General features: G+C 44.4%; 1 protein-coding gene across 6 annotated transcripts in view; it reads right to left on the bottom strand.

The window, feature by feature from the left end:
- Positions 1-27379, bottom strand: part of ZFYVE26 (zinc finger FYVE-type containing 26) — a 1794472-nt gene that overhangs the window by 1246218 nt on the left and 520875 nt on the right. For all 6 annotated transcript variants that reach the window (XM_077465059.1, XM_077465061.1, XM_077465063.1 and 3 more), the window contains one exon: positions 7094-7321. In XM_077465059.1, the coding sequence (XP_077321185.1) occupies positions 7094-7321 (228 nt within the window). The remainder of the gene's footprint in view (positions 1-7093; positions 7322-27379) is intronic.

Raw genomic sequence — 27379 nt, 5'->3', positions numbered from 1 at the left:
CTCCCCCCACTAATATTCCCCTTTGGCAATCAAATGCCTTGCCATTGCAATTTGGGAAAACCCAAACATAAAAGGAGTCTCTTGCGGCACGCAAACTCACAAATGCGCACTTTATGCAGATGACATCCTCCTATTCCTCACCTCCCCCATTACGTCCCTTCCAAATTTACGCCAGACCCTAGAAGAATTCTGAAACATATCCGGGCTCCAAGTAAATTACTCTAAGTTGGTAGCTATGAACATATCTCTTCCCCCACAAACTGTAGCCTTACTCAGTAAATCATTCCCCTTCAAATGGAACGACAAATCTATCAAATATCTAGGCATTAATTTAACTTCAAAGATAGAAGAGCTATACAACATCAACTACCCCCCGTTGTTTTGGAAACTGGAAACAGACCTCAAAACATGGGCTAATCATAATCTCTCCTGGATAGGCAAAATAAACTCCATGAAGATGACTCTCCTACCCAAACTCTTGTATTTGTTTCACTCCCTTCCCATCCCAATCAACAGGGGCCACATCAAATCATTTCAAAGCAAGATCATACAATTCATCTGGGGCAAAGCAGGCTATAGGATCCCACAAGGCTCCTTGTACAGCCATAGGAAAAGAGGGGCCTTAGGGCTTCCCAATTTGATACGATATTACCACGCAGCTAGAAGAGCACAGATTTCAATCATATACTCGAGATTCGAGAAACCAGATCGGGTACGTATAGAGACAAGCAATACCCCGCCATACTATAGACTTTAAATTGTGGTCCTGCCCTAAAACTTGTCCACCAATTCTGGCACCGACCCTCTGCCATTCCCTCGCGCTCTGGGACAGGCTATGCAAATCTAAAGCTCTAACCTCAGTTAGCAAATCCATATCCCATTTGTTCAACAGTCCCGATTTCCCTCCTGACCAAAACATTTTAGAGTTTAAATGGTGGCTGGACAAGAGACTGTACCAAAACGGTCACTTCTTTCTTGCAGGTCCCTTCTCCCTCAAGCATTACACTGAGAAGCTGGAGATTCCCACTTCGGAACACTTCAGATTCCAACAAATCTTGCACTTTTTAAACTCCATATGGGTGGAAAAAACACTCCGACCTAGATATACGGTATATGAATTATGGTGTGGTCAGGGCCCAGAGCAGAGGGGTGGAATATCGATCATTTACTTATCACTAACTCTACCAGACTCCAAATCTCCCTCCATGAGGAAGTGGGAAGATGAGCTTCAATTTAGTTGGAACCTGGAGGCCTGGCAATCAGCATGTTTTAAATCCTTCAAGGGGATCTTGAACACTTCACTCACAGAAGCCAGTGTAAAAGTTATTTTGAGGTGGTATCACACTGCTCTCAGACTAGCCTCCTTGTTTGCCTCTGCAGACCCTCTATGTTACAGGGGTTGTCAACTTACAAGCACAATGGCCCACATATGGTGGGAGTGCCCCAGGATTTGCCCCTTCTGGAGAAAAGTTTTTTCTCATTATAGAAAATTTTGTCGGGTGCCGGGTCCACGGGTCTCCAACAATAGCCTTTCTCAGATTCCTTAAACCCCCTGCCCATACAAGGAAATCAATCCATTGTATCTTAGTGGGAGCTAAACTATTGCTAAAGCATGGAAACAACCAAGCATCTCCATTAAAGCTGCACAGCGGAAGATTTCATGGATAATGTCCCAAGAAAAATGATCTGGTATTCTTTCACACACCTGCTCTAAATTTGAAGTGACATGGGAACCTTGGGCTCAGCATATGGGCATTTCCCTACTCGCTTTCATTAAGCCAGCATAAGACTTAATAATCTCAGCCAAAAGCTCTCAACAATGGTCACCACTGATCTGTTCCCCTCTCTCTCTCTTCCTCTCTTTACTCTCCTATCTCTATCCTAATTCTCTTCTGTCCTTAGCCCAGTTCGGGCTGGTTGACACTAGAACATGAACAATCTCCCAACCTGATACTCCAGTCTATTGTACAAACTCTAAGACCACTGTTGTGGTTGAGAACCCCACCCAGCACAGTCTGATCCCCTTGGAATGCTGGGTGTATAAAAGGGACCCTTCTGGTTCCCCCTAGACTTCACCTTGGGATTATCACAAGAGTGTTTCCTTTAGTCACACACCCTGCCCTTCGGCCTATAAGTCATTATAGTATTGGTCTTGCTTTATCTCTGATGCCCGGTCGGGACATATATCTGCTCGAGATGCTCTTATGCCATTGGCACTTCAGCTATGTTTAAATCCACAAGGCAGTCTCAACTCTTGTTGCCTTGTTTCCCACCTCATCCTTATGCATGATGAAATATGACTCTTACAAGACAGAGCTGTTAGTTCCAATACTCTTCTGGCAGAATAAATGGCAAGCAGAAAAGATTATCTTTTTCCTCAAAGAACCAAGGGAATTTCTCGTGAGGTTCAAACAGCTGATTCAAAAAAGCCGATGAGACCAATTTTAAATCCCAAGGATTTAGAGATACCTTGATAGGGAGAATAAACTGTAAACCCCTGAATAAGCTATGCATCAAGAGTGGGAAGCAAGAGGCCATAGGACAAGACACAGACAAGGCCTGGATCTGGCTCTTGATAGAAGTCAAGGCCAGCTTAATTTTAGATCCCATATGCCGGAATCTTGCCTATTGACATACTTCCTGGGATGCCAACCCCCGGATCCCCACCAAGAAACCTACGCCTTCCAGATTCTATAGTAAGTGATTCTGGAATCCGGCTTCCTGGCATTAGTCAAAGTATACACTACCGAAGGATATCACCCACAATCTTTTATAGAGTGGGATTCAAAAGTCAAACCTGTTAAACTCCTTGTCCGTAAGGTAGGATGAAATACCGGACTCCTACTGCCATCTTTATGATCTCAATAAGTTAATATCTTCAGGGACCCACTGGGGCCACCAGAATCACCTCATTTTGTTCCTGCTTAACCCTGCGGAGAAGGCACGGAAGTAGCAGAACTGGAGGAAATGCATAGATCAGTGAAAACCTATCCCCTGGGAAGACTAATGTGTGTGTTCTGCCTGCTAGAGGACCCCTTGTTCAACATAAAGTCGTTGACCTTGTTAATGAATCGGGAAGCGGATAGGTCCATGTCCGGAATACCCCATCTGACATGTTACATAGTTAGGTTGAATAAAGACACCAGTCCCTCCAGTTCAACCTGAGTGAGTGTCTACAATTGCCCCTATCCCTGTGCACTGCACACTTACATCGGTTCCTACTCTCGAGGAGCCCACAACCTAAGGTCCCCATTCATATACTTAGGCCAATTTTGGACAGAAGCCAATTAACCTACCTGCACGTCTTTGGATTGTGGGAGTAAACTGGAGTACCCGGAGGAAACCCACGCAGGCACAGGGAGAACATGCAAACTCCAGGCAGGTAGTGTCGTGGTTGGGATTCAAACCAGCGACCCTTTTTACTGCTAGGTGAGAGTGCTAACCACTACACCACTGTGCTGCCTAAATATTACTAGGAAGATGCCGGAGTCAAGAGATCATTCTCCCGGAAATAATTGTTGGTGTCTCAAGTAGTACGCCTGAAAAATGAGAATTGCCAATAGGCAAGGAGTGTTGTGTTCTGCCAAAGCTAGAACATCATTCACCTCTTTTGTGCCTCCCCTGGTGATCGATGTAAGCCACTGTTGTGGCCTTGTCAGACTAAATTATGTCAGGACAGTCCCGTAGTCTGACCACCAAGATTCTAGGGGCAGATGTACTGCCTGCAATTTCCAAACAAGTTGATAGGCAAAGCCCTCTAACCTGGACCACCTCCCCTGGACAGAATCTTCTTCCAGGGCTGCTCCCCAGCCTGGAAGGCTGGCATTTGTTAACATCTTCCAGGGTAAAGATTTTCCCTTTGGCTGGATAGCAACCACCAATTTAGGCTCTGACCTATGTCGGGAGCCAAGCGTATTGGAAACAAACAAGGCCTGAATCTTCTTTGTTCCAGACCGACAGGATGGTGTCTTGGAGCAGTCTGAGTAAAACTGCACATAAGAGACAGCCTTGAAGGAGGCCACCATTTCCACTAAAAATCTCCTGCACAGCCAAATGAAGGAATTTCTCGTCTGGGGTAAGAATAGCTTCTTCTGTATGGTATCTATAACTAGCTCCCGAGAACTGCAATCTCCTTGATGGTTTTAAGGATAATCTTACTAGGTTGAGAATTCACCTTGAGCCCTTAACCTGGCAAAAGGAGGTGCTAGAATCTTTCAGAACACTCGTGGTGCTGTGGCTAAGCCAAATGGCAGGGCCACAACTGAAAAAAATAATGTTATATTTCAAACCGCAGACATTTCTGGTTAGTGGGAAACTTTGGCACATGGAGATATGCAACTCCCTTCCTTGCAGGGTGGATACAGCCGATCAAATTATGAAAGGATCGGATGTTTGAGTGCCGATTCAGATCTTCGAGATCTAGAATGGGTCTTACCTCTCTGTTTGGTTCTGGAACCCTAAAAGGTTTGAGCCCTGTTCCACTAAAGGAACCTCTGATATCACCGACTGGGATAACAGCTGATCCAGATTCCAGAAAGAGACTTATTTTTTTCTCTGGATCCTTAGGAACATACTTCGAGGAGATGGAAACTCTTGCATAAAGACTGCCGCATCAGCAGCCCAAGGACTCCCCAGGCAGCACCCAAACAGGGACCCAAACCCTGGACCCTAAGATCAAAAGCCGACTGAGCCATCCGGGCTCTTGGAACTCTAGTCGTAACCTAGAGAAAAAAATGCAAAACTCCCTCTGCTCTTGGCATTGTTCCTGCCAGACTTTTAGAATCACATCTTCCCTCACTCAAACAAGTGGGGTGCTCCTTCATGAGAAGGCTTTAGCATTCTGCTTTGTGGGCTTTCTGCCCCCAAGATCCTGGTACTGCCTTTGGGGACTTTCCCCTGAACCTGACGATTGAGACCGTCGAGACTGCCTAAAGGCAGATGCCCCAGCAATAGGAAAGGCAGCACGATTAAAGGAGAAATGTTCGAACCTCCTTTTACTGATAGAGAGCTTTTTGGATGTACATATCCACTCTAAATAGCTTTACCCCAGGAAGGGACAACAACTGGCTAAGAGTTTTCACATGGTGCTTCGGTCAGCCACAGAACTCTGAGAATGCACTAGTCCAAGTATAAGTCATAAGGCTTTAAACAATAGAGTTTTTCATAGCATCTGTGAGACACATTGTGTCAGATACACCAGCCCCTTCCCGGTCACCAATTGCAGCCAGAACTGCAAAAGACATCTTGTCTTTAAAAGGAAATTCCAACTTTAGTTTGCTGTATCCTTTAATCCACTGGACATGTGGGACTCTGCCTAATGAGGTGATTGCAGCATCAATTGCTGGAAACCCCATTTCTTCATAGAAATGTTCCCATTCAGAATACATAAGCTATGCATGAATAGGAAAAAACATCCCCAGGTACGGGTGGTTCAAATGAACCTTATTAGAGGTAGATACCTCAAGTGAATGTGCTGCAGGCAATAACAGGGTTAAGTAAGGGGGTAGACAAACACCTGGCTTGTGAGGCTACTCCCTCCATTTCGGATGCTCTGAAGAGGAAAAACAAGTATCTTCCAATATTTGGGAAGATCTAACTGATCCCCAGCCTCCTGCACCTCAACAAAAGGGCCCTGGGGACTGGATGGGAATCTGCTATGTTTAGTCCAACTATGGAGAGACATCATAGCAATAATCTTTTAAACGGTAGAAGGAAAAAAAAAAAAAGTTTGTATGAAATACACAGGGACATAAGTGTTCTACCCTGGATGGCTCATTTGACTAGCCGTATACCTCTCAGGGGAAGATGACATTCTTTTGGAAGGGTTTTAGCTTAGAACCCTTAGAGGAGTTCCTGGTCCCTTTGCCACTCATAGCTTACAGCACAAAGCAGAGGCACTACCAGCAAAGAATGTAAAACTTGCGAGGCTATAGTACAGTACAGTAACTGCTATTAATCCTAGCTAATACACTACAATGCTGTCAAAAGGGAAATGCCTGTGTCACCAAACCTGACCAGCCAACATCTCTGCTCTGTCCCTCCACCGCCAGGCAGCAGCTTCTCTCACAGTGCTTAAAATACTTCCTGCACGTGTGGCCGGCATCTGATGGCGTGAGCCACCCCCCGCATGGAATCCACCCACCCCTTTCCCGTGTGAGCGTCCTGCAGCATGGCGGGGAGGGGGGGGGGGGTAAATCACCCACTCTTCCGAGCAGCCTGGGTCTGCTCAAATTTTTTATTTCATTTTTTTTTCATAAAAGATCAAGGCAGCTGGTCTGGCATATTTTCTTACCAGAGGGTCTGAGCTGGCTGAAGGAGACGAGAGTGAAAGCTTCTGCTGTTTCCAGCATCAGGATGGTGTGTGCTCAAAACAGCCCCCAGTGGTGACACAGACATGACAACACAATACATAGAAGGATAAATTCCTGAGAAAATGTCCCCTACCTTATCCTCGCAGCAGGGTTTTATCAGAGATAAAAAAAACAAAAAAAACAAACAATTGTCGCCCTTCACGGTAGGCTCCGAGACCTTAAGGGAAACCTTCAGGAACCGGGCAACTCTCAGGTTAACCCACAAACCTAGACATGTGACAGGACCCTGCCAGTAAACTTGTATTGGCCTCACTGCCAAAAAGTACTGAATCCCAGGGCCCAGCTCCCAAAGAGAAGCATTTGCAAGCAAAACCTTGTTTCTTCGGATTACGAGGCCTGGGTACCATTCATTTAGCCCATTACAAAGACATCAGAACGGATCTGGTCAGGATGGCTGGCTCTCAAAGGATTACTGCCGTGGAGCTCAGCACAACACATCCTTACTCATGCCAGTTAGACACTGGGGAAAAATCGGAGGACTCCCTGCAATGGGAGGGGTTATATGGGGGGGGGGGGAGAAGTACATGCCTTAAGAGGCATGCCAGTGTCCAGCACCTCATGGTCCGATATAGCCAACATAATTATTAATATGGCTCTGTTTCCCGATGTAAGAAAAGAAAATTAAATTTGACACAGTAGCATAAGGATGATCTTTCCAAGAATGTTTGCTTGCTGCAGACCAGAATATTTTCTATAGTGTTTAAGGTATGCGTGTTACTTACCCAAGTCTGAATTTATACTTTGAACAATAACTTTTGCCAGAGTGTCAATGTATGTAAAAAAATGATGAACATGATCAAATGTATAATTTTCCATGTTTAGCGTGTGTGCTCGCTTATCAAAGTTTTCCAAAAGAAGAATTATCTGTTTGCAGACAGGGTTGATTTGAACATCTTGTGGCTTCATACTCAGCTGGTCTAGCAATGACTGCACAATATTCCCTTTTAGTTCTGAAAAGAAAAAGAAAAAAAAAAAAACAGTTAATTCTACACCACAAATATAAACAAGTCTATATACTGATAATGTGTTAAAAATGCAGCAATGTTACTTATACTCATCATAAGTATGTAGTTTAATGAAAAAAAAACAGCAGCTTAGCATCAATAGAAACAGTCATGGTTATTGTAAATAGTTTGAATATATCTATACTAATCGAATAAGATATATCTATACTAATCAGGACCTAACAGTGTTATTGGGCCTATGTTACACATGCATTGACTGTTTACTTCAAATCCTAGATTTTGATTAGGTACACATGCATTGTTTGTTTATCTTTCATAATCTTGCCTCTACCCGAATCTGTAGCTAGATGATGTTCTATGTAGTTAGTCTCAACCTTCTTTTTTTTTTTTTTTTTCAATTTTGATAAAGTTTATTAAGCCAATGAACAGGTATAATAGAAAACAAGAGTTGCATCATAACAAATTACATAGCTGAATACTCAGTAAACAGTGAATCCTAACACAAAAAAATAAAATTTTACCTGAGCGTCATATCTGGTTACATTGCCAACTTAGCGATGCAATCCATACTTACATGTTTACAAGTTAGAGTTGTGCCATAGAGACTCAGTGCAAGTAAGAGTCAAAAACCAAGTACCTGTGAATCTCAGCTTTAAAGCCAAAGAGAAAAGGTAAGCATAAAGATATAGTGCGGAAAAAAGGGATACAGAAAAGAACACGAGTAAAAAGGAGAAAGAGAGCGAGGTGAAGACATTGAGCAGGCTCCTCTCAGCAGAAGAGGTCAGTTGGCTCTTCCCCACTGGGCAAACCCCAGAGAGGAGGGAAGACCAGAGAGCTGAATCCTGCCCAATGGGAGTACACAATTAGCACCCCTTGGTGAGTGTGGCAAAAGCGTCCGAGTACCTGAAAAGCACCCACTGAGGCCAGGTTGTGTGAAATCCGTTTGCTGTTTCAGTGGCAATAGCAAGCGTCTCTTCCATCGTGAAAATTAGGTTAACTGAACATAATCATTCCCTAACTGTCGGTGTTCATTGTGTTTTCCAATATCTGGGGATCATTGATATGGCCGCCATGAGAAGGTATTTAGTCAGCGACCTTTTATATCGCCCCAATGGGAAATCAGATGTGGAATAAGCAACAGGCTAGTTTCTGTTATCTGCCGGACTAGCCCCAATACTTAATCCCAACAGCCAGTTATCTTGGGACAGCTCCACCAGATGTGTAGCATGTCAACCTTAGCCTCACCGCATCCCCAACACAGGTCAGAGAACAATGGGTACCATCTCTTCACCTTATCTGGAGTGGCATACCAGTGTGAGAGAAGCTTGTATGAATTCTCCTGCAGCCTAGTGCTAATGGAGCACTTCTAAACCTTCTTCTTAATGCTTTAGGCTAGTTTCACACTGGACAAAAAAAAAAAAACCCTGGAAGACCGATAGTGTCTGGCAGGCGTGGATTAACCGAGAATCTGAGCAGATTTATAGATGAGCAGTTGTGACCAATAGTAACTAATCTTCCCTCCCATGTCCGAGACACCTTGCATTTATTGCAAAATCTTGAGGGCCTTTCTATACCATCCGACACCCTGTTAGTGACGGTGGATGGTGAAGTACTATATAGCTCCATTCGCCAACAACAGGGCATAGCAGTTATTAAACACTTTTTATTCCAGACACATAATGTTGATAAACAATTCCATGAGTTCATCTCATTGGCCATGGAATTCATAATGACTCACATGCTGTGCCCCATTCTACGCCAATCTGTATCTAGGGGATTGGTTAAGATAATTTTTGGCCAATGATGACCTCGCTGACCTGACTGACAACATCTTAACCTGGTTTAGATTTATTGATGACATTTTTATTATCTGGAGTGGAACAATTGAGTCTTTAAATAGATGGCCATGGATCAAAATTATTTCAATTTGAAATTTATTGTACAATCGGATCCAGATAGGACTGCGTCCTAGATGTAACTATTCTGAAGGGTATTGATGGCAGATTGACAAGTACACTATATCAAAATTAAACAGCGGAGAACACAATCTTATATGCTGATAGTTCCAATTCAAAACTCATTATACAATCTAAACTTTAGTTTGTACCTGCAGATTCGTAGAACCTACTCAGATGAGGCAATATTTCAGCTGGAATCCAACAACTTAAGGCTACTCAAGAACAGATCATTATGAGATATACTAATCAACACAGTAAAATCATAAAGATCCTAATCAAGTACTGGCTGGCATATTTTAAAAATAGATCTGACTGAGTTAGTTTATACCAGAAACACCCTTAATTACATACAAAAGAACAAGCTGACACAAGGATCATTGGCATTCCACAAAAGGGCCTGTAGGCATGTCCACAGCATGCAAATCTATAACCCGGATCAACCCCTGGAGCGACAAGTACATGATGCCCACCAGGGAAATTTCCCAGATATAACATTTTTCATACCTGACCAGATCCACCCAAATGTAAGGGGTGGGAACTGGGATAAGATTCTTCTTCAAAGGGAGACCAGGTGGATAGTATCTATGTTCCATTAATCCACGTGGCCTTAATGACTCAATTTGTCTTTGTCCATTCTTAGATGGCTTTACCTTGGGACTGTGGGAGGGACATGGTTGATCACAATGGTGAATATGCTTGTAGTCAAAGCAATTAAAATAAAAGAAAAAAAAATCAATATATAAAAATGAACATAAAGTCTGAATCCACCAGGTACCTGGACTGATGCCTGTCTCAGTGAGCAGCAGAGAGTCTGAGATGGACGATCCCCACCCCTCCACAGCTATGCGCTCCAGTGAGCAATGGGGGGGGGGGGGGGGCAGAGCAGAGAGCTGCTGGTTGACAGGCAGCAGCTCTGTGCTCAGGGAGCTGAGAGAACCGAGCCATCAGTGATATGTGATGGTTTGGTTATCAGTGCAGAGGCACAGAGGGAAAGATGCAGCATTGTTCCAATGCTGCATCCACCTAGGTAAGTAGGATGGGTAAATAAAAAATAAAACAAAACCATACTGCTCTTTTAAAGGTTGAGAAGAGCTGACAGGGACTAGATGACAAGGTATGAAAGAGACTAAGTAGGTGTCAGGAACCATGAAACAGACTGAAACATAAGTACAATCAAATCACACTTGTTTATTAATAAAAATAAAAAGGTAAATAGAAAAAAGCGTAGTCAGGCATAGCCAGAGACTTGTAGCCAGATCGGGTAGTCAGCCAGTCCAAAGTTCATTAACCAGATCGGGTAATCAGCCAGGCCGAAAGTCAGGGATCCAAGGAGAGCAACCACAAGCAGGATAAGAAGCCAGGTGGGATGTCAGCAAGCCAGTCTGAAACAAACCGCAGGAGATGGTTCCCTGTGATATGACCAACGCAAAGGCAAATGAAAAAGTGAGCAGGAAGGCTTTAAATAGGCAGGTTAGACGAGCATCATCGGGAACAGCTGGTAACTGTGGAAAGAGAAGAGAGCTGGCAATTAACCGACAGCTGAGCGGCCAGCCCAGAGGAGGAAGGGCTAAGCCAGCCCTGACAGTAGGCTTGTTTGGCAGCATGGAGGCAGGAATTGTATCTTAGGTGGGCAGATTTACTTAGGGTGAAGTCATGCAGGCATTTGGTTTTATGTCAGTCTTTCAAAGAGCATGGCATGTCTCTTGATATTTCTAGTGTTGTCAGTGTCCCAGGGTTGTACTGGTTGTGGCCTGATGTTGCATGTAGTTAGAGGATCGAGTGTGTCAGTGATGATGAGAGTGAACTATTGTAGACAGAGGTGGCCAGGTCAGGACTGGACAGGGGAGAGATTATGTCATATAGGTGGTCAGTAGCAGAAAAGAAGGGTTAAAGTGGTGAAGGTTCCTACAAGTAACCATTTGCTGCTTGGAGGGATGGGTGGTTGGAGGCAAGAATACAGTGAAACTGATGAGGTTGTGATCAGAGAGAGGAAAGGGGGTATTGGTGAGGTTGTCAGGAGTGCAGAGATAACAAAACACAAGGCTGAGGGTTTTACCATTGGAGTGAGTGGAAGTGTGTGCCCATTGGGTTTGTACAAAAGATGAGGTTAAGTTGAAAAGTTGAAAAAAGATGCAGGTTAGGGACAATAGAAAGTACCAAAAAAGGTCCATACCTCAAAAGAGGAGTGGGAACAGTGGTATACTCCAAAATGTTTATTCAAAAATTACAAAATTTGACAGAGAACAATTACAATAGGCAACTGCAAGGGTTAAGAGACTATGTTGTCTATTAAAATGCACATCTGTGAGATCCCAGACAAACCAAACCATTCAAAGCATCTGCATAAACACGTATAATGTGATGTGAACAGGGTCACTGGGGATCTAGAAAACTGCACTATGCACTAGCCAATGAGGTGATGTGTGCCTTAGTAGCGGATATCTATGCCCACATAGGACCCATGCATAGTAGTCATAAACCCAGTCAGGCGATTCAGTAATTAATTGCAGAATGCAGTGGAGTCTCCACAGACCTGACATATTGACAGAATTCTAGGATTCTTACAGGTGATTGCAATCAATGTCCAAGCTGAATGTGAACATCAGTGTCATGCAAATAACCAGCGCTCCAGACAGCATGTGAGGGATACATGTAAGCCCGTTATAATGTGGCTTAAATCCAAACAGTTCCATTATTGCAGAGTAAGTACTCATAACTAAACTAGATAACAACTCTAGCCAAGATTCAGGACTCTGGCAGGGTGAAAAAAGGACTTACTGTTTGTTGGCAGACAGAGCTGCAGGGATGAGAAGCCATGTGGGGGGCCGTACGTATGCACATATGTCAAATATTTTTATTCACTCATGCTGAAGCTCCTCTTCATACAGTGAACTCACTGAGCGCTGCTGAGCTGATCAGCTGTGCATTTCCTGTGTTCCGTCTCAAATGTCTGCCTCCGGTGGATGAGAGTGGTAATGAGTGATCAAATAGCAAACACGCCAAACCATACAAAGCATCTGCATAAACTGTCACACATATAATGGGGTGTGAACAGGGTCACTGGGGGTCCTAGGAAACTAGCCAATGAGGTGCAGTGTGCCTTAGTAACAAACATCTAAGCCCACATATGACCCATACATGGTAGTCATAAACCCAGTCAGGTGATACAGTGATTAAATGCAGAATGCGGTGGAGTCTCCAAAGACATGAACTGTCCTGGCATTTTATGAACATTTAGAAGCTTATGTCACACATTATTATTATTATTGATGTATATAGCGCCAACAGTTTACGCAGCGGGGGGATAACACAATTACAGTACAATACAAAAGGTACAAGAGGGCCCTGCTCGTAGAGCTTATATTCTAAAGGGAGGGGGTGGTGGTACAAAAGTTAATAGCTGCAGAGAATGATTTGATGAGAATGATTTCACTCACTCTTCTAACCACTTGAAGACAAAGCCCTTTCTGACACTTTTTGTTTACATGAAAAAATATATTTTATTCTTTTGCAAGAAGATTACTTTGAAAACCCAAACATTATGTATTTTTTTTTTAAAGGAAAGGCCTTACAGATTAAAATGGTGGGTGTCTTTTTTTTTTTTTTTTTTTTTTTAACACAGTATTTGCACAGCGATTTTTCAAACACATTTTTTTTTAAAAACAATAGGATTTTTAAAACAGCTTACCTGTAAATTTTTTTTCTTTGATGTACATCAGGGGACACAGCGTCATAGTAATAAGTATGTGGGTTATATCGGCATATCAGGTGCTGGACACTGGCACGCCCCTTAAGGTGTGATCTTTCCCCATATAGCCTCATATAGTCCACAGTTTTGTAGCCAAGCAATCAAAGTGTATAAGAAGAAGAAGGGAGGGACCCATGTGTCCCCTGATGTACATCAAATTAAAGGATTTAACAGGCAAGCGGTTTTAAAAATCATATTTTCTTTTCTTACATCAGGGGACATAGAGCCATAGTAATAACTGTGTGGGGTGTCCCATAGCAATGGCAACTGAAGGGGGGGGGGGGGGGGGAACAGAATCAAGGAAACAGGAGGCCAGAGGACTCATACTGCAGTGTATGCTGTGCCCAAAGGAAATCTCCCTGTGACTTAATATTGATTTGAAAAAAATAAAAATAATCGGATAAACGTATGAACCAAAGACCAATGTTGCGGTCTTACAGGTCTGAGCCATAGAGGCCTGATGATGCACCACCCAAGAGGCACTAATCGCCCTGGATGAATGTGCTCTCAACATGATAAGGACATTTTTCTTCTTTAAGCTGAAGCTTGATAAATCACTTGACAAATCCATTTGGAAAATAGTGGATCTTGACTCCTCTGACAGTACAAACAAAACCTGTGTTTTGCAAACCTGAGTGGTCGCCCTTAAATAGATTTTGATCGCTCGTACTACATCAAGCAACTGTAGTGCTTTTTCTTCCCCAGATTAAGGCTTCTGGGGAGAAAGAAGGAAAATAATAGTGTGGTTTAAATGAAAACCCGTTACCACTTTTGGTAAGAATTCAGGATCAGGACATCAAACCACCTCGTCCTTATGCATGATGAAATATGGCTCTTACAAGACAGAGCCGTTCCAATACTCTTCTAGCAGAAGAAATGGCAAGCAAAAAAGATACTCTTTCTTGTCAAAGAACCAAGAGAATTTCCCGTAAGTGTCAAATAGCTGATTTAAAAAGCTGACAAGACCAATTTTAAATCCTAAGGATGTAGAGGTGCCTTGATAGGGGGAATAAACTGTTAGCCCCTGAATAAGCTATGCACCAAGAGTGGGAAGCAAGAGGCCGTAGGAAAAGACATTGACATGCCCTGGATCTGGCTCTTGCTAAAAGTCAAGGCCAGCTTCATTTCAGATCCCATATGCAGGAATCCTGCCTATTGACATACTTCCTGGTGTGCCAATCCCTAGATCCATACCAAGAAACCTATGCCTTCCAGATTCTATAGTAAGTGATTCTGGAAGCCGGCTTCCTGGCATTAGTCAAAGTAGACACTACTGAAGGAGATCACCCACAATCTTTTATAGAGTGGGATTCAACAGTCAAACTTGTTAAACTCCTTGTCTGAAAAGTAGGATGAAATACCGGACCCTGTGCAAGAAGGTCTGGCTATAATGGCAGAGTCCAAAGGACTTCAACTGCCATCTTTATGAACTCAAATTAAGATCTTCCGGGACCCGCTGGTGCTACCAGAATCACCTCATTCTGTTTCTGCTTAAACCTGTGGTGAAGGTGCAAAAGTAGCAGAGCTGGAGAAAATGCATAGATCAGTGAGAACTGATCCCCTGGGAAGACTAATGTGTCTGTTCCGCCTGCTAGCGGACCCCTTGTTTGATAAAGTTGTCGACCTTATTAATGAATCTTGGCGCAAATATGTCAATGTCCGGAGTACCCCATCTGACATGTTGCTAGGAAGATGTTGGGGTGAAGAGATCATTCTCCCAGAAATAATTGTTGGTGTTTCAAGTAGTACGACTGAAATATTAAAATTGCTGATAAGCAAGGAGTGTCGTGTTCTGCCAAAGCTAAAACATTGCTCACCTCTTTTTTTGGGCTGCACGACTTCTCGTGCCTCCCCTGGTAATCGATGTAAGCCACTGTCGTGGCTGTCAGACTGAATCCTGTCAGGACAGTACCGTAGTCTGACCACCAAGATTCTATGGCCAGATGTACTGCCTGAAACCTCCAACAAAGTTGAAAGGCAAGGTCTTCTAACCTGGATCATCTCCCCTGACAGAATCTTTCCAGGGCTGCTCCCCAGCCTAGAAGGCTGGCATCTGTTGTTAACACCTTGCAGGATAAAGATTTCCCCTCCTGCTGGATAACAACCACCAATTTAGGCTCTGACCTATATCAGGAGCCAAGCGTATTGGAAACAAACAAGGCCTGAATTCTCTTTATTCCAGACCAAAAGAATGGTGTCTTGAAGCAGTCTTTGAATAAAACTGTGCATAAGGGACAGCCTTGAAGGAGGCCACCATTTCCCCTAAAAATATCCTGCAACCAAAACAAAGGAAATTCCCTTTCCTGATAAGTTGAATTAGTCCTACAATGCAACTGATTCATGTCTGGGGTAAGAATACCTTCTTCAATATGGTGTCTATAGCCAGCCCCGAAGTAACCTCCTTGATTGTTTTAAGGAGAATCTTCCTAGGCTGAGAATCCAACCTAGAGATCTATCTACAGTTGAGATCAGACTCTGGTTTTAGACATGAGACTGAATGATCTATTCAAAGTAGATCTTCTAATAGGCTAAGACCGCTATGCCTTGAGCCTTTAACCTGGCTAGAGGTGGTGCCAGAATCTTTATGAAAACTCAGTGCTGTGGCTAAGCCGAATGGCAGTGCCACGATTGATAAAAATAATTTTATATTTCAAACAGCAGAGATTTCTGGTAAGCGGGAAACTTTGGCACATGGAGATATGCAACTCCCCTCCATGCAGAATGGACACAGCCAATCGAATTATGAAAGGACCGGATGTTTAAGTGTCGATTCAGATCTCCGAGATCTAGAGTGGGTCTTACCTCTCTGCTTGGCTCTGGGACCTTAAAAGGTTTTAGCCAAAAAACCCTGTTTCACTAAGATTATCTCTGATATCACCGACTGGGATAACAGCTGATCCAGAGACCAGAAAGAGACACTTCTCTTTCTTTCTCTTTTTATTTTCCTTCTCTGGAACCTTAGGAGCATTCTTTGAGGAGACGGACACTTGCATAAAGACTGCCGCATCAGCAGCCCCAAGGACCCCACAGGTAGCACCCAAACAGGACCCAAATCCCGGACCCTCAGATCGAAAAGCCGACTGGGCCATCTGGGCTCTTGAAACTTTAGATGTAACCTAGAGAAAAATTGCAGAAATCACTCTACTCTTAACATTGTTCCTGCCAGACATTGAGAATCGCAGGACCTTTCCCCTCAAACGATTGGGGGGGGGGAGGGGCTCCTTCATAAGAAGGCCTTAGCATTCTGCTTCATGGGCTTTCTGCCCCAGGATCCTGGTGCTGTCCCTGTCGAGACCGCCTAAAGGCAGATACCCCAGGCATTAGGAGAGGCTGTATGATTAAAGGAGAGCTGTTTGAACCTCCTTTTATTGGTAAAGAGAGTCGTACCCCTTTTGGATGCACTTATCCATTCTAATAGTTGTACCCCAGGAAGGGACACAGACTGACTAAGGGTTTTCACCTGGGGCTTCAGCTGATAAATATCTCAGCCACGGACCTCTGCAAAAATGCACTAGTCCAAGTATAATCCATAGGGCTTAAACAATGGGGTTTAAGTCCTTCATAGCATCTGTGAGACACAGTGTGTCAAATAAACCAGCCCCCTGCTGGGCCTGCTGATAAGGCAAAACGTTCCGGTATCTCACACCTGTTCCTTAACTCCTTGGAGTTCACATTCCAATGCATTGGCGTGACTCAAAATGTGCTCCACCACAATAGTGGAGCAGACGTTAAAGGGTTAATGGACTGAGCTACTCCAATTCCAGCCCGAACTGCAAAAGACATCTCGTCTTTAAAAGGAAAATTCAACCTTAACTTGCTGGATCCTTTAACATCAGTGCATTATCCACTGGACATGTGAGACTCTGCTCACTGAGGTGATTGCAGCATTAATAGCTGGAACACCCCATTTATTTCATAGAAATGCTCCCATTCAGAATACATAAGCTATGCATTGATTAGGAAAAAAACAACTCCAGGTGGGGGAGGTTCAAATGAACCCCATTAGAGGTAGATACCTCAAGAACCTGTGGCAGGCAACAAAAGGGTTAAGTAAGGGAGTAGACAAACACCTGAATTGTGCAGCTAACCCCTCCGTTAATTTCCCTCTTCAGAGGATCCTAAGTATTGTCCAATATTTGGGAAGATCTACCTGATCCCCAGCCTCCTGCACCTCAACAAGAGGGCCCAGAGGACTAGATGGGAATCTGCTATGCTTAGTTCTACTATGGAGAGACAGCATAGCAATATTTGAAATGGTAGAAGGAAAACCTGTTTGTATGAAATACACAGGGACAGGGTTTGGGGGATAAATCCTCTGCTCAGCGAGCTGCCGCGACTTTGATAAAAAAAATGTCTCCCTTCTATTTTTTTTTAAAGAAAAAGAGGCAGATGGCTGGCATTCGAATAGCTCAAAATGGCCAATCTGGGGCCCAGGAAGTGATCAGAGCCCCCTTCATACCTGAGGGTCTGAGCTGGATTGAACAGAGAGGAGAGTGGAGCTTCTGCTGTTTCCAGCGTCCGAATGCGAGTGCTCAATACAGCCTCCAGTGGTGACACATAGACATGACCTGACAACACAATACATGGAAGGAAAGATCATCTCCCCCTACCTTTCCTCGCAGCAGGGTTTGTCAGAGATAAAAAACAAAAAAAAAAAACAATCTTTGCCCTTCACGGTAGGCTCCGAGACCTTGAAAGGAAACCTTCAGGAACGGGGTACACTCAGGTAATCCCACAATTTTGGACCTGTGAGAAAACCCTGCCAGTAAACTTGTATTGCCCTTACTAACAAAAAGTACTGGATCCCAGGGCCCAGCTTTAAAATCATTTGTCGGTGTAAGTGGTTTACGAGGGGCCACATTTTGTAGAGCTGATCGTATTCAGGGTCTCCCTGAGAACAACAGAGTTCATTGTCACTGAAGTGCATGAACCGCAAAATCTGCTCGTATCTCGCCCTGGCCATGGAAGCAGAGAACATGGGCATATGGTGAACTAGGTCAGTGGACCAATATGACCACAACCCACTCTTTTTAGTTATGCCTATGTTGAGGGAAAGGCCCCGAAAGGTCTTCAATTTGGTGACTGTAAGTGGTCTCCAATCTCTGGCAAGGGAGGACTGGGGAATAGTAGTGATGTGTTGACCAGCATACAAATTGCTTTGGTCCACAATAGATCTATAGAGATCTTTAGTGAAAAACAGTGAATAAAAAAATCAAGTGACGTAAAATCAACTGTTTCCACCTGAATGCCGTGTTGGCCAGTGAATGGGGGAAATACGGGTGATGCAGAAGTGGTGGGTCCCCAATTAGGATTGGCAAATGCCACAGGAAGGGCACTATGGGCACGACAGGCCAGTCTTTGTCTTCTTGGTGGCAGTGGGACACTACTTGTACTTGCGACCTTGCCAGCTTGAACTGCACTTATGGGACTTGCCACATCACCAAGTGTTACTGCAGTGCTGGACGTACAACCAGGGTGTACTAGGCCGCTGGTGCTTGCCAGTTCACCAGAAGGAATAGCGGCGCTAATACTTTTCTGTTTCATACAAGGGACCTGCGGTTCTTGCACCTCAACAACAGAAGAAGATTGGGGTCTGGTATGCCTGACCTGGGCAGGGACCACAACTCTATCAGAGCCATCTGTCATGGAGCCGCTGTTGTCTACAGGATCATATTCTGAGCCTGAATCTGACAGGCGAGTGACTTCCTCTTCACTATCTGTCATGCTCAGAAACGTGTAGTCCTCTTCACTAGTGTACCTTTCCTTTGATTTGCCATTTTGGGCTCTAAATTTAGTGGTACATTAGTGAGAATCACAGGTAAAAAGCTCCTGACTGTTAGTGCCTGTATCAAAATGTTACCAAAAAAAAATGTTCGTGATCACAGGGATCAGGCCTGACTCTGCGAACACTGCAGTTATGCATTAGTGTTTTGTAAGTGACAGTGATTGATCGATACTGCACTTGGGTGGGCTGGATTGGGCTGGGTGGAGGGGCAAAATGCAGGTGCTAGCAGTTATCTGGGCTGATCCCGCTAACATTGCGTTTTTGGAAACCCTGAACTGCTGAGGAAGCTAGTATAGATCCATTCAGATACTATACTACTAAGGGAGGTGTATGCTGCGTGCGTGGGTGTTAGTTGTACTGGCACTAACCCGACGCTGCCTGGGATGACACAGAACCTAGAACCTAACTTATATCACCCACCAGGTGATCAGAGAGTTAAACCTTTATTAGGTAATAAACGACGGGTGCCCTGACAGTATAAAAAAAAAAAACTAACCATTGTCACCCATAGCAGTTATACGGTGATCACTGGTGAAAGGGTTAACTAGGGGGCAATCAGGGGGTTAAAAACTTTATTAGGTAGTATATGGGGATACCTGAAGCTATAAAAAGTTGCAGTGAACCTAAAAAACGACCTGCCTAACTAGCATCACCTGTGGCACTAATATAGCGATCAGAAAAATGATCGCTTAGTGACACTGGTGATTATGGGCTTAAACCTTTATAAGGGGGGGGGGGGGGGTTAGAGGATACCTTAGACCTAAAGGGGGCTAACCCTAACTACCCTAACCGTTATTGCAGTCACAAATGGCACTAATGAAATAATTGATTAAAAAAAACTGCAATTGGTGTCACTGTGATGGGGGTGCGGCAGGTTGATAGGGGGGTGTAAAGTGTGCCTGTGTGTTCTACTGTACTGTGTAGTGTTGGTGCAACTCACATAGGCCTTTTCTCCTCGGCGCCGGAACGAAAAAAGACAGACACGAGGAGAGATTACATCACTTCAGCTGCTCCTGTTTACAGGAGCAGAGGAAGCATTCTATTCGTCAGGAGCGATCGCAAGGAGGTGGCCATGAATGAATGGCCTCCAGCTCATCACCCATTGCTCCTGAACATATTCCGACGCCAATATGCCTGCCCGGCCATTCTGCTGACGTACATAGTCATGCGGCAGTCAGCAACTGGTTAAATGACAACTGTCTAAATCGCTTGTAATGCATCTAATCAATGCAGCCACTCAATGCCTCCCCAGGCATTGGAGGTCGGCCCAGCCCCCTACCGTTAACGAATGGCTGAAGCAAGTGGACCGCATTGCGGAAATGGAAAAACTTATCCACCAAGCTCAAGATAGATATGACAAATTTAGTACTATATGGTCTTGCTGGTTACATTTTCGGTCCAATAGCTCTGATCATTCGGTACCAGTTCAATAACCCTAAGAGTGTATTGCACTAATAGGAATAGATTTTCCTTACGAAACTTCCCCCCCCCCTTTTTTTTTTTTTTTTTTTCTCTCTCTTCCCCCCTCCCTTTCCCCTCCTTCTCCCGTCCACAGCAAGTTCCCTGTAGGGGTGGACGTACGTTCTGTTTCAGATATAGCAGATTTTGACATATTATTAATACGATCTTTCATGTTCGTTTGATCTATTAATGCTTACTATGGTATCCTATCTATATGTGCTATATACTGGTGATGTTCACTGTTTGACAATAATTGGCCATTATAAAGCTTTGTTTATGCATATGGATTCCAGGCGAATGTGTTTACACCTTTAGACCTTTTGTTTGTGTTTCTATGCCTTGCTGGAACCGTTTGTATTTTGTATTTTATATTTGTATTCTGTAAAAATCAATAAAAATTTTCTGGAAAAAAAAAAAAATGACAACTGTCTAAGGAAGGATATGCCCTCAGTTTTGAGACATTTCCTCATTATGTTGTGACTCTGAAACAAAAAACTCATGGCGCGTACACGCGATAGGAAATCCCGCCTGCAAAACTTTGATGAAAGCTTTTGGTCTGAAATTCCGACTGTATGTCCCATCGTACTTTTGCTGACGGAATTCCCGCCAGCAAAATATTGCGAACAGGTTCTCTATTTTCCCCATCAGAAAAAGTTCCTATCTCAAATTCCGTTAGTCTGTATGCAATTTTGACGTGCAAAAAAATGACACATGTTCATAATCACGTATGAGACAGAAATGATCGGTCTGGTAAAACTAGCATTCATAATGAAGATAGCACATTTGTCACGTTGCAAATTATTGGATATTTTAATGCAATGCTCTCCCATCATGGTTTTAAAGCATGAGCTAGTTTTGCAGAGACAGGAGTGTAGAGCATATTGTAGAAACATGATATAAGCTTTTTGGGAACTGCACTCTTGATTATAGCTACGATAGGGTTGGGAGTGGATTGTGGAAGGGATGGCGTAAACTGTGTTTGGGTCGCATGTCGGACCTGGAAGAACGGAAAACCATTTGATTTTGAAACGTAAACTCCTCCTTAATTACACTGAAGGTCCTAAGAGTCCCATCAGCAATTAGGTGATGCAGATAATATAAGCCCCTTGAAGCCCATAGCTCTGAACTCTATACGGTGAAATTCTTGTAGACGATTGTTATACGAGAGTGGTGTGTAGTCATTGTGTGGTGGTATTCCTAGTTTGGCAGTTGTCAGGTCCCATATGTGTCTATAATGATAGAGTAAGGATTGTGTGTTCCTTCGACTCCGTGTTCCCTATGCCCACTGATATGGCACTTATCAGGTCTCTAGTTTGTTGTGCCCAATGAGGGTATGAGAGGGCAAGGAAGCACTCTGTCTGTCTTGTCAATATGGAAAAGTTGGGACAGTTGTGATGCGATATAGTAGTGGTTGAAGTGCGGGAGGGCTGTTCCACCCATGTCAGTCGGGTTTTTAAGTGTCTGCCATGAAAGCTTATGCCCGTTTTTCTCCCATACAAATGGTTTGAGGAGAGCTTTCAAGGATTTAAAATACTTTAGGGGTAAATAGACTGGAGTGTGCCAGAGAACATAAAGTACTTTGGGGAGTAATACCATCTTTTTTAAGTTAATATGGTCCCGTACCCCAAGGGACAAAGAAGTCAATGTGTTTATTTTAGACTTGGAGAGAATAGTGGTTCAATATTCAGGACAATGTAATCAACCGGGGTTCTGGATATATGTTTACCAAGGTATTTACAGTGGTGTGAACAAGTGTTTGCCCCCTTCCTCATTTCCTGTTCCTTTGCATGTTTGTCACAGTTAAGTGTTTCGGAACATCAAACCAATTTAAACAATAGTCAAGGACAACACAAGTAAACACAAAATGCAATTTGTAAATGAAGGTGTTTATTATTAAAAGGTGAAAAAAAAATCCAAACCATCATATCCCTGTGTGAAAAAGTGATTGCCCCCTAAACCTAATAACTGGTTGGGCCACCCTTAGCAGCAACAACTGCAACCAAACGTTTGCGATAACGTGCAATGAGGCTTTTACAGCGTCCTGGAGGAATTTTGGCCCACTCATCTTTGCAGAATTGTCCTAATTCAGTTACATTAGAGGGTTTTTGAGCATGAACGACCTTTTTAAGGTCATACCACAACATCTCAATAGGATTCAGGTCAGGACTTTGGCTAGGCCACTCCAAAGTCTTCATTTTGTTTTTCTTCAGCCATTCGGTGGTGGACTTGCTGGTGTGTTTAGGATCATTGTCCTGCTGCAGAACCCACGTTCGTTTCAGCTTGAGTACACGAACAGATGGTCGGACATTCTCCTTCAGGATCTCTTGGTAGACAGCAGAATTCATATTTCCTTTTATCACGGCAAGTCTTCCAGGTCCTGAAGCAGCAAAACAGCCCCAGACCATCACACTACCACCACCATATTTTACTGTTGATATAATGTTCTTTTTATGAAATGCAGTGTTCCTTCTACGCCAGATATACTTGGACACACACCTTCCAAAGAGTTCCACTTTTGTCTCATCAGTCCACAGAATGTTGTCCCAAAAGTCTTGGGGTTCATCAAGATGTGTTGTGGAGAAATTGAGACGAGCTTTGATGTTCTTTTTGCTCAGCAGCGGTTTTCTCCTTGGAACTCTGCCATGCAGGCCATTTTTGCCCAGTCTTTTCCTGATGGTGGAGGCATGAACGCTGACCTTAACTGAAGCAAGTGAGGGCTGCAGTTCCTTGGACGTTGTTGTGGGGTCTTTTGTGACCTCTTGGATGAGTCGTTGCTGCGCTCTTGGGGTAATTTTGGGCGACCGGCCACTCCTGGGAAGGTTCACCACTGTTCCATGTCTTCGCCATTTGTGGATAATGGCTCTCACTGTGGTTCGCTGGATTCCCAAAGCTTTGGAAATGGCTTTATAACCCTTTCCAGACTGATAGATCTCAATTACTTTCTTTCTCAATTGTTCCTGAATTTCTTTGGGTCTCGGCATGATGTGTAGCTTTTAAGGATCTTCTGGTGGACCTTACTGTGCCAAGCAGCTTTTATTTAAGTGATGCCTTGATTGTAAACAGGTGTGGCAATAATCAGGCCTGGGTGGGGCTAGAGAAATTGAACTCAGGTGTGGACAACCACAGTTATAGTATGTTTTAACAAGGGGGGCAATCACTTTTTCACACAGGGCCATGATGGTTTGGATTTTTTTTCACCTTTAATAATAAACACCTTCATTTACAAATTGCATTTTGTGTTTACTTGTGTTGTCCTTGACTATTGTTTAAATTGGTTTGATGTTCCGAAACACTTAAGTGTGACAAACATGCAAAGGAACAGGAAATGAGGAAGGGGGCAAACACTTTTTCACACCACTGTAATTATATCGACCCTCTGGAGTGGCAAATTGGTCTGGGATTCTGAGGGTAGGAAACTATCAATTGGTAATATCTGAGATTTCCCCCAGTTAATCTTCAGGCCAGAGAAAGTGCCAAATTGTTTGATCGTTTGGAGAGCGATGTGCAAGGAAGGGCCAGAGTTGGCCAGATAGAGCAAAGTGTCGTCAAACCTGACCTCTTAAGTGTGGGACAAGCGTGGGGGACAGCATCATCACGGCGATGCGTGACATGGCGGTTTGGGAGGGGGTGAAACAGGAATATGCTTCTGCATTGGGGTGTTTAAGTCTCCATGTGTCAGTCATGGCGAATTCCAACAGAAACTTGCCAAACCTGGTCAGTGAGGGCTGGGTCGGTGGTGTGGGGGACTGATGGAGTCTGGATGGAGTCTGTCAAGATAGGATCCATGACTGCATTAAAATCTCCAGATAGCTGCACCTTTGGGTGCTGTGTCATGAAATCTATGCCCTCTTTAAGAGCTGCAAAATGTTAGAGTGGAGGGATATAAAAGGCCAGGAGGAGAAGTTCAAGGCCTCCCACTGTTGTGTGCAAAAATAGGAATCGCCCCTGCCGGTCCGACCTCAATGTGTGTAGTTGGAACTGTACAGTTTTGGCAATGAGGATGGCAACACCCCTGGAATTATTAGTATGCGGGGCCTGGTATAGCCAGCCCACCCACGGCTTTTTAAGGGACATCTGTAGCTGGCCTGTCAAGTGAGTCTCAACAAATATTGGTGTGCATTTGTTTGAGGTAGGAGAGGATAGCCAGGTGTTTGGGCCTGGCCCTCACTCCCCAAACATTCCACGTGATTAATTTAAGAGTTGCCATCCTGGTAGCCTCAAAAGTGCATGATATAGTCAGATCAATGGGGGGGCAACCCAATCCCGCACACACAGGTAATGTATTTAACAAGCACACAGGTCTACAGCAAAAGATGGGCTCAGTCCTACATCCAGGGTGAACTCGCCCACAGGGATTCTGCAGCGTTTTGCACCAAGAGGTCGACAGACGGGCAACCAGGTCATCATACAACAGGCATCGGAGCTTTGTAATAAAAAGTCAGGTGCATTCTCTGGTGGCAATGGGGGGGGGGGGGGGGGCGAACAATTGTTAACTGAGGCACATGGTGGAGCTAGCACCCAGGGGCAGCAGGGAGCAAAGTTAGTCTGAGTGTAGCTGCATATTTCCTGAGTTTAAATGGGGGAGATAAAGCATGTCAAGTTGTTCAGCTTGGTAGTCCTGTACCAGTAGCTTGTAGTTGAGAGGGACAAGGGGGATCAGTGGGTGTTCATTGTGCAGGGCTTCAATAGGGGCGAGCAGAAGGGTCGGGGACGAAGGAAAGACAATACTGGTCGGGGCCTACTCACGTTTTGTGATATTTCTGTCTTAAGAACAGGATATCTGACCTCGGCCAGCAGATGCCTATGGTAAGACATGGATATTTATGGTGGCGCGTGGACATCTATGTTGCGTCTCTCCAGCCACGGAATCACAGCGGAAGGATCATAAAAAAAAAACGGGCCTTGCCATCTCGGATAGCCCGGAGTCTTACTGGAAACAACATTGCACAGGCAAGGTGGTGGTTGCGGAGTTGGCGCTTGGCTTTGGTAAACTAAGCTCCCTTTTTCTGGACCTCAGCGGAGAAGTCTGGGAATACTGTGGTGTGCTGGTCTCCGAATGGTATGTTGCCCTTCACACGGGTGAGGCGCAGTATTGCTTTGTGATCCCAGTAGTTCAATAGCTTTGCAATGAAAGTGTGCGGCGGAGCTCCAGGAGGCGGAGGCCTCGAGGCTAGACGGTGTGTGTGCTCCACCACGAAGGTGGAGGAAAAGGCCTCCCTGCCAAAATTAGTAATAAGCAGGAGTTTGAGGAATGTGAGGGGGGTCTTTGCCCTGCGACCTCTCTGGCAGGCCCACAAATTTGAGGTTACATCGGCGAATTCGATTTTCCATGTTGTCCTGTTTACTCGATGCTGTAACCGCTCAGTGGTGATCTGTAAAGGGGGGGGTGTTATCCTCGATCAACCCGATCCTGCCCTCGGTCTCGCCAACTCTCTCCCGCAGCCTATGAAGGTCTTGACGGATGAGGGAAATGTCAACCTTGACCTCAATTCTGGAGGTAAGGGTGGTCTGGCAGAGGAAGACGGCATCCAGGATATGCGCCGTGTCTCGAGAGGGCAGAACCTCCTTGCCTGAGCTGGATGCGGCGCCATCTTCTCCAGGGGGTCTGAGTCATCAGCGAGGTATTTGCCGAGATTAGCGATCACTCTTTGAGCTCTTTTTGGCGGTGACATGGGCACAAAATGTTCACCCCAAGGGGCCGGTGACTCTTACAGGAAAATGAGGCGATTTTAGTCCCTAAGGATCGGTATAAGTATTATGTGCGCCCTATGCCATGCAGCTTCAGGCCACGCCACGGATTTGGATAATTCTGCAATGGCAGTGGCTTCTGCATTGGCAGTGGCTATTTTCTCAGTAGTGAGAGGAGCCTCAAGGAGTTTTATCTGATCCTCCAAAAGTCGGGGAAATTAAAAATTTTCGAGGAATTGATCCATGGGTGCCGTATCCTCCGAGACCGATGTGTATAACTCTTTCAAAAAGTCTCTGAACCTGGGAGGTTACAGTAGGTGGGTCAGTGACTTATTGTCCTCCTTGGCTATGTAGGGTAATGACAAGTGGAGGCCTGTCTTCGCTGTGAATTAGGTATGCAAGAAGTTTATCAGCTTTTTCCCCATGCTCAAACCACTTCTGTATTGTAAAAAATTTCTGTCTGGCTCTTTCATATTGCAGTTGGGAAACTACTCGTCTGCATTTTAAGCATATTGGCGTTTGAAAGGGAGGGGTCAATCACATATGCTCGTTCTGAGGAGGAGTGTTCCGCTACTGCCTTGTCAAAGGCTTCTGTGGAGTACGCTTTGATTGATGTGTGAAGTTAGGGTTGCACAGGCATGAAGCTTGAATGAGTCCCACACTGCCGAAACAGAGGCAGAGTGGTCATTTTCAGTTAATAACTGGCTCCACTCTGCTGTGAGTGTTTACTCGTCCAGCAGCAGGAACAGCCAGAATGGATTCAGACACCAGGTCTGTGGTGGTCTGTTAAGGGGTATGCTGATTATTATTGAATATTAGCTATGATCTGACAGCAGTCTGGGACCAAAAGTCACTTGTTTTTATTCAAAAGTTTTTATTAGAAATTTTGCATATTACAGATAGTACAAGCAATAAAACAATGGATGGTATTGTAACAAACTTACAGGGGGAGAAGTGAATCAGACACAATTGGAATATGCCATACATCTTAATGTGTAATAAAAAACTATACTCAACTCATGCGAGACAACACTCGGCAGTAAGCACAATGGTATCGAGGAGTCATATGATGGAGGTGTAGTGTTCTAAACGTGGGAAATACTCCGGGTTCCTTCACTGTACGTGTTGTACCAGAAGATCAGAAGTTTGGACATTCCACCCAGGCACCCCCAATGGGATCTGTGTCCGGGTGGGAGGTCGACCAATACAGCTGTGGTCATTGTGGTAGTGATCTCTGGAATGTATGCATCAGTGGTCAGATTCCATTATTGCAATCCAGGTCAGTCACCCATGTCTGATTGTGATGCGGTAGTGGAAAATAAAAAGTCTGTCCGTAAGATCTTTACATGAATACAGGGTGGGGGGAGATGAGGGGGAGGTCGCCTGATGTCGCTCTTTGTGTG

The sequence above is a fragment of the Lithobates pipiens genome, unplaced genomic scaffold (genome assembly GCF_037356315.1).
Source record: "Lithobates pipiens isolate NorthernLeopardFrog02 unplaced genomic scaffold, aLitPip1_a1.2 Scaffold_30, whole genome shotgun sequence".
Taxonomy (NCBI): domain Eukaryota; kingdom Metazoa; phylum Chordata; class Amphibia; order Anura; family Ranidae; genus Lithobates; species Lithobates pipiens.
The sequence above is the reverse complement of the archived record's forward strand: the minus strand, read 5'-3'. Positions and strand labels throughout refer to the sequence as shown.